This window comes from Carassius carassius, chromosome 22, assembly GCF_963082965.1.
Source record: "Carassius carassius chromosome 22, fCarCar2.1, whole genome shotgun sequence".
In the NCBI taxonomy this organism is placed as follows: Eukaryota; Metazoa; Chordata; class Actinopteri; order Cypriniformes; family Cyprinidae; genus Carassius; species Carassius carassius.
The window spans coordinates 27,973,544-27,985,682 of record NC_081776.1 but is presented as its reverse complement, the minus strand read 5'-3'; the positions used below and the strand labels follow the sequence as shown (position 1 = coordinate 27,985,682).

At 43.7% G+C, this 12,139-nt stretch overlaps 1 protein-coding gene across 1 annotated transcript in view; it reads right to left on the bottom strand.

Annotated features, from left to right (window-relative positions):
* Nucleotides 1–12,139, bottom strand: part of LOC132099191 (NACHT, LRR and PYD domains-containing protein 12-like) — an 84,348-nt gene that overhangs the window by 39,402 nt on the left and 32,807 nt on the right. The window contains exon 2 of the mRNA XM_059505642.1: nucleotides 1,662–1,859. Coding sequence (XP_059361625.1) covers nucleotides 1,662–1,816 — 155 coding nt within the window. The 5' untranslated portion in view covers nucleotides 1,817–1,859. The remainder of the gene's footprint in view (nucleotides 1–1,661; nucleotides 1,860–12,139) is intronic.

Genomic DNA, 12,139 nt, shown 5'->3' with positions numbered 1-12,139 from the left:
GATCTGATGACTCAATAAGTGCAATTCACCTTTATTCCTCAAGGCGACACAGTTTGATACACAATAATGGTGTGATGTTTCATTTATAATTATCGCAGACACACAAAAAAGCATATCATCAGCAAACCTTGAAATGGTTAAGCGATTTACAGAAGAGCAAGTATACTAAAGGGGCTTCTCAATTAATTAGAATGTCATGAAAAAGTTAATTTTGTTTCAGTAATTCAACTCAAATTGTGAAACTCGGGTATTAAATAAAATCAATGCACACAGACTGAAGTAATTTAAGTATTTGGTTCTTTTAATTGTGATGATATGGCTCACATTTAACAAAAACCCACCAATTCACTATCTCAACAAATTAGAATATGGTGACATGTCAATCAGCTAATCTACTCAAAACACCTGCAAAGGTTTCCTGAACCTTCAAAATGGTCTCTCAGTTTGGTTCACTAGGCTACACAATCATGGGAAATACTGCTGATCTGACAGTTGTCCAGAAGACAATCATTGACACCCTTCACGAGGAGGGTAACATTGCCAAAGAAGCTGGCTGTTCACAGAGTGCTGTATCGAAACACGTTAACAGAAAGTTGAGTGGAAGGAAAAAGTGTGGAAAAAAAAGATGCACAACCAACCGAGAGAACCACAGCATTATGAGGATTGTCAAGCAAAATCAATTCAAGAATTTGAGTGAACTTGACAAGGAATGGACTGAGGCTGGGGTCAAGGCATTAAGAGCCACCACACACAGACGTGTCAAGGACTTTGGCTACAGTTGTCATATTCCTCTTGTTGAGCCACTCCTGAGGCGTCTTATCTGGGCTAAGGAGAAGAAGAACTGGACTGTTGCCCATTGGCCCAAAGTCCTCTTTTCAGATGAGAGCAGATGAGAGAGTTTTTTATTTCATTTGGAAACCAAGGCCCTAGAGTTTGGAGGAAGGGTGGAGAAGCTCATAGCACAAGTTACTTGAAGTCCAGTGTTAAGTTTCCACAGTCTGTGATGATTTGGGGTGCAATAACATCTGCTGGTGTTGGTGTGAAATGTTAGCCTTAATCATCACAATGGAAAGAACCAAAGACTTAAACTACATTAGTCTGTGAGCACTGAATTTAATAGAAGAGTTTCACAATTTGAGTTGAATTACTAAAATAAATGAACTTTATCACGACATTCTAATTCACTGAGAAATACCTGTATATGCAATCAAATATTAGTGTAAATGGAACTTGATAGTGTATTTGGTGAATAAGCTGCCAGCGATGAATGAATTCTGACGAAGACAGTGATAATGGTAAAAGTATCTGCTCAAACTGATCCGTTACAAGTTTCAAAAGATAACAATCGGGTAAATATTCATGCATTCATGATTAAAAGTTATATGATTTTTGTGTTTTAAAATTGGCTGTAAAATCATGCATTCCATTTTTTCCCCCTTGTGTGCGCTCCTCATGCCACTCCCGTCAAGATGCCATCCTGGGTGGTTTCCCATGCCTAAATCTGCCACTGAAGATACTTATAATGGACAGTGTGCTCATTGAAGAAGAAGTGTAGCAGACATATTTGTGACAACAAGGCCAAAAGAATTGAAGAAACTGTGCCTTCTGTTTGTGTAAGTTAAAATTCTTTTTCTTGTCTCAAATGATACTTATTCTCTCACCTGGGGTTAAAGGTCACTGCTTCATCACTAAAGAGAATGGGTGCTCCCATGGATTGTTCACTCTTCATAGACACACAGCTGGGCTTTGGAGAGGCTGCTCTCTGGTTCTGGTAGGGAACAGCATCTCCCTCCTCTCTCTCTTCATAGAGGTTCATTTTAGAGGCAGTGCTCTTCTACGTCTGAATAAAAGTTTCAGTTCTGTATTTGGAAACAGAAATTGCAATGATTTACACAATGTTCCTTGCGCCCTACTCTGTTGATGTTTACCTCACTTTGGAACATTCATTCACGGATTTGCATTGTGCAACATCTTCACACACGGACATTTAAATTTATGTCTCGCAGCAGAGTATGTGAGCGGAGTGGAGAGGCAACCATTTCCCCTCCGCGCTCCAAGCATTCAAAAATCACTGCTCCTGGTTCGCCATTTCCCACTCCTCGCTCCACTGATCAGAAACACAGCTCCACAACTAAATTATTTCACTATGCTTGAAAAACTATTTTGTTCAGAAATTATATTAAATGAAAAATACATTCATAATACTAAAATAATAGTTTTAACATGGTTTTAATGATTAAAGGGATAGTTCACCCAAAAATTTTAATTCTATCATCGTTACTCACCTTCAAGTTGTTCCAAACCTGTATGAGTTTCTTTGCTCTGCTGAACACAAAGGAAGATATTTGGAAGAATGTTTGTAACCAAACAGATCTCGGTCCCCACTGACTACCATAGTATATATTTTTTCCTACTATGGAAGTCAATGGGGACCGAGATCTGTTTGATTCTGTCATTCTTCCAAATATCTTCCTTTGTGTTCAGCAGAGCAAAGAAACTCATACAGGTTTGGAACAACTTGAGGGTGAGTAAACGATGATAGAATTAAAATTTTTGGGTGAACTATCCCTTTAATGACTGCTCTCAAAAATGTCTCTCTATATGGCAAAGCTGAGGGTATCACTTCAGAAACAGAGAGAATATGCTTTAACTTTTCAGTTTTTCTACATTCCTGAATGTATGTGCGCAATGTGTAGGCTACATTTATGTGCAAGCTTGGAGGGTCCATGTGTAGCAATGTAGCAGCAAATTAGTTTTGAGCGGAGTTTAACAAACTGTACAACTTGCAACATGCTTTAACCTAACACACTCGTCCCTAATTATGTTTAATGTGTGAGTTGGCATAATTTGTGCTCGTGATGGAGCTGTAGTGGAGTGTTCTCAGAGCAAGTGGAAACCTCAACGCTCCGACTTTCAAAAAATCTGCTCATAGGTCCAGACAAAATCACATCGCTCTGCTCACATACACGGTCTCGCACACTTCAATGCACTTTGAATGGAACATATAGCCTACAGCACGTTCGCTTTGAACTGGAATCATGTTCTGAAAGTCAAAAAAAAAGTGAAAGTGACGTGACATTCAGCCAAGTATGGTGACCCATACTCAGAATTCGTGCTCTGCATTTAACCCCTTCCAAAGTGCACACACACAGAGCAGTGAACACACACACACACTGTGAACACACACCCGGAGCAGTGGGCAGCCATTTATGCTGCGGCGCCCGGGGAGCAGTTGGGGGTTCGATGCCTTGCTCAAGGGCACCTAAGTCGTGGTATTGAAGGTGGAGAGAGAATTGTACATGCACTCCCCCCACCCACAATTCCTGCCGGCCCGAGACTCGAACTCACAACCCTTCGATAGGGAGTCCGACTCTCTAACCATTAGGCCACGACTTCCCCACTTTTTTTTTTTCTTTTTTTTTTTTATTAAGCCTCTTATTAAGAAACCAAAACTAGATCCTAGTGAACTGGCAAATTATAGGCCTATTTCAAATCTTCCATTCATGTCTAAAATTTAAGAAATAGTTGTGTCTGCTCAATTGAGCTCCTTCATGCAAAAAAATTACCTGTATGAAGAATTACAGTCAGGTTTCAGGCCTCACCATAGCACATAATCTGCACTTGTTAAAATTACAAATGACCTGCTTCTTGCGTGAGATCAAGGCTGCATCTCATTTCTAGTCTTACTTGATCTTAGTGCTGCATTTGACACCATAGATCATGACATACACATAGATCAATTACAAAACTATACAGGTATTCAAGGGCAGGCTCTAAGATGGTTTGGATCCTACCAGTCTGATCGCTACCATTTCGTTTATTTAAATTGGGTGTCATCTCATTTATCACCACTAAAATATGGAGTGCCACAAGGATCCGTTCTAGGTCCCCTTCTATTTTCAATATAAATGTTGCTCCTTGTTAATATTATTAGAAAATACGGAATTAGCTTCCACTTGTAACAGCCAGAGTGTAGCGGAGCATTACCAGTTGACGCCACACGGTGGTGCCTCCTTTTTGTTTTTGTCACTGAGTATCACCTTTAACCCCCGCTCGGCTTCCTTGACTCGAGTAATGTGGACGCTGGTGAAAGCTATAGGTCACGAACATTTCTGTCCGGTTATTATTTCTGGTGAATGTAATAGTTTATATGCCATGAGACCTGGCTTGTATGGTCTGTATCTGAGAAATAAATATGCAGTGTGGAAATCCCTCCACTTCGTCTCCTGCCTTGCTACTTTATTTCATGCTGGAGCTATGCTAATAGTCTCGTGGATTAGCTTCCCTCCAACTCCACGTTACAACCCGAACATTATTACCTGGACCTCGCGTGGGCACGCGAAGAAGGACTAGACCGGACTGCTTTGAACTTTTCTCCACCGTGGGTGTCCGCGTGAGTGTGTATTTCGCCATCCTCTTCGACGCACGTGTCCCCTTCTGCTAGAGCTAAAGCTACCGTGATTACAGCCGTGAGAACTGATAACTGTGTGAACTTCACGTTGCCTCCCTGCCTGCCGAGTGCATTGGATATGTGTCTGCTGACGGCCTGATAAACACTCGCGAACATAATTTTCTCTCGGGGAGTTGGACTCTGTGAGTTGGACTCTGTGAGTATTTTGGAGAACCGTGACTATCAAAAAAAAAAAAAAAAAAAAAATTTAGTTAAATGTATTTGAAGTTTTGAGTTGCCAATTGTGCTACTGTAGTATCACATTTTCAGTGATTTTCTCATATTGCCATGCTTTTTGGTATTTAATATGTTTGGTGCACGTGTTGTTCATATGCAGTGCTAAGTGTATTCTAGTAGAGCTTTTGTTATTAAGCCTAAGGTCGGGCAGTTATATTACTCTTGATCCTTGACAGCGTTAAAGTGGATTTCATTGTGGGTATTTGACTTTATAACTGCAGATAATGGCAACTCGCCCAAAAACACAAGCTGGTGATTCTGCGTTTGACCCAGACATGGACCTTATATGTTTGACTGGGTACACTGTCCCCCAACGCACTACTGCGGACCTCGAAAACCAAGTTCAGGATCTGCAGTCGGAGGTTGAAAAGCTACGTGAGTGTCTGAACGACTCGCTGGAACTACAGCGAGGCTTACTTAAACGGTGGGATGAAATCCACTCTGCCAGTCCTGGTACTCAGCAACTGAAACCAACCCCCATGGCCACTTCAACCCCATTCACACCTGCTGTTACCAAATCGGGCCCCACATCAGATTCTGGTGCTCAAGGTAATCACTCAGGCTATTTTCTGCAGCCCCCGTCAGTCGAGCTGAGCAACACATCTAGAGTGATCGCTGCTGCATTACATCATGCAAAGCTAGAGCCCCTTGTGTTTGCTGGTGATGGTAAAGTGCCCCCTGAAGACTGGTTGCAGGCTGTCAACACCTACAGAGCTTCACTAAATTTGACAGACATGCAGATACTATACGAGCTGCCACGTTTCCTTGCAAAAGAGCCAGGTAAATGGTTTAAAGCTCTCAGTTCACATGTCACCACATGGGCCAAATTCTGCCAGCTGTTTAAAACTGTTTTTCTGCCATCTGACCGCCAAGAACGTGTCCTGAGAGGCATTCTCGACCGTGTCCAAGCACTGCATGAGCCCCTCCCAACATTGTAGCTCACATGCTGGGGGAGTTTAATAAATTAAGGAGCCCACCACCTGAACAAGAGCAGATTGAACTGATAAGTAAACACTCTTTGGAAAAATATAGAGTTGCACTGTATGGAGCCCCTATCCCTTCAGTGATGGACTTGTTACTGCGTGCACATGAACTCCATGCGGTCCTGGGGCCAAGTGGACACCAGAGTACTCCCCCACAGATGAGGAGAAACCAGAATAGTGAACCCCATTGCTATAAATGCTCCCGCCCTGGGTTCACGTCTCGCACCTGCCCAACCTGCAACACTGCATCTCAGGTGTCACCACTTCCTGGGTCACAGCCTGTACTGAATTCCTCAACCCCATCACCTGTGTCTACAGATGTTGGTGTGCAGCGCGTCGAGACAGACAGCTTGTCTTTTGACACACCACCTCCATACAGGCAGTCGGGAAACTTCAGAGGAGGGAGGACATTTCGCAGAGGCAATCCTCCCTCCAGACGCTGACTGAGCCTCATCCACTTGCCTCAATCCCACAAGAACAACACGTCCTATGTCACGTTGAGGACACTGACTCCAAGGCTCCCTGGAATACACCACTGAGAACTAAAGTGAACTTTAATGCTGTGCCTGTGGATGCAACCTTAGACACAGGCGCTTCACTATCTGCGGTGCGCGCAGATCTCATCTGTGTTAATGACTCTTATCCAAGGAAAACGCATCAATGGATAGGTCCAACAGTGAGACTTCCCAATAATGATTCATGTACACCTGACGGTGTGACTTGGCTATCTATTGGCTTCATGGGGAAACGCTTCTACCAACGTTTTGCCATAATCCCTAATCTGTCATCCCCTTTCATCCTAGGCATGGATTTCATGATTCGAGCCTCCCTGACCATCCACGTCCCATCCAGAACCGTCTTAATGGAGGATATCCCTTGCCCTGTGGTGGACGAAGATGAGGACTGTATCGATGAATCATTCGCTGCAGGGGGAGCCATCATGTCACTGGACGCCTTGCAAACCAGTCTCGGGTCCAAAGTCGCTGAGGCGAGCCTTGAGGATGGATAGAAAGCAGCGATGCTCCATATCCTCACCCAGTTCGACGACATGTTTGATGGTCATCTGGGGCGCACTTCAATGGCTGAACACCAAATTGACACTGGGGACGCAAAGCCCATAAACCTCCCTCCTTATCGCACCTCTCCAACAAAGAAAAGAATAATTGAAGAACAGGTTGAGCAGATGTTACAAGACATCATTATTGAGCCTTCCACTGGCCCGTGGGCCGCACCTGTCGTTATTGTTAACAGGCCTGGCTCTGACCCAAGATTCTGTGTAGACTATAGAGGCGTCAACCAAGTCACACAAAAAGACTCATACCCCTTACCACGTATTGACGACTCACTTGATTTTCTGGCGAGGGGGCAGTTCATCACAACACTGGACTTAGCACGAGGATACTGGCAGGTGGCAGTTGCAGAAGAGTCACGATCAAAGACAGCCTTTATTTCACACTGTGGTCTCTTTCAATTTCGTGTACTTCCTTTTGGTCTCTGCAATGCCCCAACTACGTTTCAGAGGCTAATGAACACTGTACTGGCTGGTCTCATTTACAAAACATGTGCGGTGTATCTTGATGATATTGTCGTTGCTTCCCCCACCTTCGAGCAGCACCTGAAGGACCTGAAAGAGGTACTTGAAAGACTCAAAACCGCTGGTCTCTCATTGAAGCTAAAGAAATGTCAGTTCTGTCTGAGTGAACTCACATTCCTCGGCTACCGCATCACACCCTCTGGCATAAAACCTGATGAGGACAAAATACAAGCTGTGACAAAGTTCCAGGCCCCATCCACCATGAAAAATGTCCGACAGTTCCTCGGACTGACCGGATACTATCGGCGGTTTGTCCCGAACTACGCTCGCCATGCAGAGCCCCTCCATGTACTCACGAGGAAAGATGCTGTCTTCCGCTGGGATGACAAATGTCAAGAATCCATGGAAACTTTGAAAAAGTTCATCACATCTGCATCCGTCCTGAGATTCCCCGACTTCACAAGATCTTTTTTCATTCACACTGACGCTTGTGACCTTGGGCTTGGAGCTGCTCTGATGCAGAAAGACTCGAGAGGTCGAGAGGTCGAGAGGTCGCTGTGGCTTATGCAAGTCGCTCTCTGCACAAAGCAGAAAGGCCATACTCCACCCCAGAAAAAGAGTGTTTGGCTGTGATTTGGGCTCTTGAACATTTTAGACCTTACGTGGAAGGCCTCCATGTAACCATTTTCACCGACCACAACAGCCTCAGGTGGCTCATGTCCCGCCAAAAACCCCTCGGGCCGGCTGGCTCGCTGGTCACTGAGACTCCAAGACTTTGATTTCTCAATAGTGCACAAGCCCAGCACTCGCAACACTGTGCCAGATGCGCTATCACGCAACCCCCTGCCCCTGCCCCTGACTGACGACGCTCCCATAGACCTGTTGCCTGACTACGCTGTTATCGGCAGTTTGGACCTCCGCGCTCTACCCCCAGTGCTCTTGGCAGATCGCTCGCATTTGAAACAGCTACAGAATGATGACCCAGACATTGGCCAGCTTCTCAGAAATCTAGAGGTGAATCCGCACACTGGCTCAGACATAAACAGCCCCCCACAGTTTGTTGTTCATGATAGTCTGCTTTTCTACTCTGACCCGAAAGCCAGATGTGGTTTGCATCCTCTGAAAGAACTGAAGCTTTACGCGCCTACATCAATCCGTGGCACTTTGCTGTCCTATTATCATGACCACCCTACTGCAGGTCATCTCAGTTTTTCAAAGACATTAGCAAGGCTGCGATTAAGATTTTTTTGGCCCAAGATAGCAGCAGATGTCAAGCGAAATGTCATGTCCTGCTCAGTGTGTCAGCTCACTAAACCAAGCCAGAAGAGACCGGCTGGTCTCATGGTTCCCATCTCTCCCCAAAAGCCCTGGCAGTACACAGGCGTGGATTTCATTGGACCATTCCCCCGGACGGCATCTGGTAACTCCCACTTGCTGGTTTTTGTTGACTATTTCTCTAAGTGGATTGAAGTGTGTGCAGTTAAGGAAGCAACAGTGCAGGTGGCAGCAGGAAAATTTGTCAGTGAGGTGTTTGCAAGACATGGTGCCCCAACCTACCTGATCTCCGACAGAGGTTCACCCTTTGTCAGTGAGTTGTTTGAACATGTTGTTTCCACTCTGGGATCTGTACACAGGCTCACCACTGCCTACCACCCTCAAACAAATGCGACTGAACGCGTTAACAGGACTCTCAAAACTGCCATACGTGCCTATGTTGGGGATAAACACACTACATGGGATAAATACCTGTCACAAATCTGCTTTGCTCTGCGTACAGCCCCGCATGACAGCACAAGCCTCAGCCCCTCCATGATGCTTTATGGTCGGGAGCTGGACACCCCACTTGACCTCATAACAAACCCATCCAGTGACGGTGTGGATGATCCTGGTGTGCCGTACCCAGAGACGCTCAGAGCCTCTCTACAGGAAGCTCATGACCACGCAAGAGCGGCTCTTGACCACAGTCACAAAAGACAAAAACACTATTATGACTTGAGACGCCTTCAGGCCTCATATGCTGTTGGTGACCTTGTTAGGGTTAAGACACATCTCAGATCTGACTCACAGTCCAACTTTACTGCTAAACTGGCATCGCTGTTCACAAGCCCACTCCGTGTTAGTCAAAAACTGGGAGAGGTTAACTACAGACTGACTAAGCTGGACACCGGTGTGGATGCTGGGGTCTTTCATGTAGTTAACTTGCAACCTTTCCACACTTGGGACTCTGTTTCCCCCGGCAGGCGTACTGCGGCTGAAGAGCAAACTGAAACTTGGGCTCAGGATGACGATGAGCCCATCACCCAGATTGACAGCCAGGCTCACCTCCCTGCTGCAGACATGTGTTTTGACTCGTATGGTAACACTGACTCTGGTCCAGCGCCAGTCATGGACTTTGACTCTGTGGACCGTTCAGCTATGAGTGTGTCTGACTCAAACCCTGGTAGCACTGACCGTTATGACCTCAGACCGAGACGTCGCCCCAGAATCACGTCTGGTTGGTCAGCCAGCAGATGGACAAACGCTTACCATACTGACAGACTTGACCTGTAATAAGCAAGGGTTTGTTATGCAACGCATGTGTTAAAGATTGAAATGCAATGCACCTTTCACAGTTCAGAGTTATTGTACTATTTTTTTTTGCATACCTTGTGTTTACATTGTGTATCCTACTTTGGTGGTATAGGTTTTGCTAAAGTTCAAATTTCCTTGCAGAGTGTTTCTGAAGTCTTTATCTCCTCATTTTTGCTGTGTGGTTCAGGCTTTTATAGGCCACCATTAAAAGTTTTTTTTTGATTTTGCTAAAAACTATAAAATTGGGATATTGCACTGTACTCATTCACCTGATATGTTTACTAGGTATTTCTCTGTTTTAATTGTACACTCTGTTCATTGATATGTATATCTGTAGGCTAGTCATTGTGTCCTTCTCTGTGTGTAACGGCTAACTTTTCATCAAGTTCATGTATAATGAGGTGTTAAGCGTAGCTTGGCTGCTTCTTCATTTGTGTACGGCTGAGGACAGCCTTGTTATTACCAGGGGGGAATATGTAACAGCCAGAGTGTAGCGGAGCATTACCAGTTGACGCCACACGGTGGTGCCTCCTTTTTGTTTTTGTCACTGAGTATCACCTTTAACCCCCGCTCGGCTTCCTTGACTCGAGTAATGTGGACGCTGGTGAAAGCTATAGGTCACGAACATTTCTGTCCGGTTATTATTTCTGGTGAATGTAATAGTTTATATGCCGTGAGACCTGGCTTGTATGGTCTGTATCTGAGAAATAAATATGCAGTGTGGAAATCCCTCCACTTTGTCTCCTGCCTTGCTACTTTATTTCATGCTGGAGCCATGCTAATAGTCTCGTGGATTAGCTTCCCTCCAACTCCACGTTACACACTGTTACGCTGATGATACTCAGCAATATATCTCAATGAGACCAGATTCAACTTCTAAATTATCTAAGCTAACAGAGTGTGTTAAAAATGTAAAAGATTGGATGACCAATCATTTTCACCTATTAAATTTGGATAATAGAGATATTAATTATTGGACCAAAAAACAGTACACAGAATCTTGTAGATTACAATTTGCAACTAGACGGATGTACTGTTACTTCCTCTACAGTCAATTTTATATTAGTTATATTAGACAGCAACTTGTCTTTTAAAAATCATATCTCTCATGTTACAAAAACTGCATTCTTCCGTCTTAGAAACATTGCCAAGCTACGAAACATCTGTTTCTGATGCAGAAAAGCTAGTACATGCATTCATGATCTCTAGACTCGACTATTGTAATGCACTTCTAGGTGGTTGTCCTGCTTCTTCAATAAACAAGCCACAGGTAGTCCAAAATGCAGCAGCTAGAGTCCTTACCAGGTCAAGAAAATATGATCATATTACCCCAATTTTACAGTCTCTGCACTGGCTACCTATTAAGTTCCGTATCAGTTACAAATTACCATTACTTACCTATAAGGCCCTAAATGGTTTAGCTCCTGTGTACTTAACTAGCCTTCTACCACGTTACAATCCATCACGCTCCCTAAGGTCACAAAACGGTGGACTTTTGGTAGTTCCTAGGATAGCAAAGTCCACTAAAGGAGGTAGATCTTTTTCACATTTGGCTCCCAAACTCTGGAATAGCTTTCCTGATAATGTTTGGGGTTCAGACACACTCTCTCTGTTTAAATCTAGAGTAAAAATCTATCGCCAAGCATATGAATAATGTATCTCTTAAATTGTGAATGTAGTTGCATCTGATCAAATGCGCATTCTTATTCTTTAGCTTGGGTTAAACTAACTAATTTAACTTTGTTGGAACAGCAGCTATGCTAATGATGTCTCTATTTGTTTCTCTGTTTCTGCTGGGATTTACATCCCGTGGTAACTAGGATTTACACAAACTGCAGTCTGGATCCAGAACTCCTGAGAAGAGATGATGCTTACCCTCAGAGGACCTCAGATGATGCTAACCCTGAATCAACAAACAGAACTAACAAATATTGCTACAAGTGTGACTGCATATAATAATTGCTGTTAATAATATTCGTCTGGCTGACTACGTCTTGTATTAATTTCTCTGAACAATCCTGTCATACGTGCACAAACTGACAGTCACCACTTATAAGCTATTACTAAATATTGTAGAAACTGAATTTTCTGTAAAGTTGCTTTGTAACTATTTGTATTGTAAAAAGCACTATACAAATAAAATTGAATTGAATTAAATAATTAAAAGATGAAACGGTAATACTAACCGCGGGGAATTTAATCATGATTTATCGTCAAACCAATAATCATAATCATAACCGATAATCGCGCATAACAGAAGATAACAGACCTCTGAAAAACATCTAATTCCTCTGCAAATGTTTTCAAGTTAGAGGCAGAAAGACTATCTGGCATAGCTGCATTTGTGATGTCAAGATATTTAAA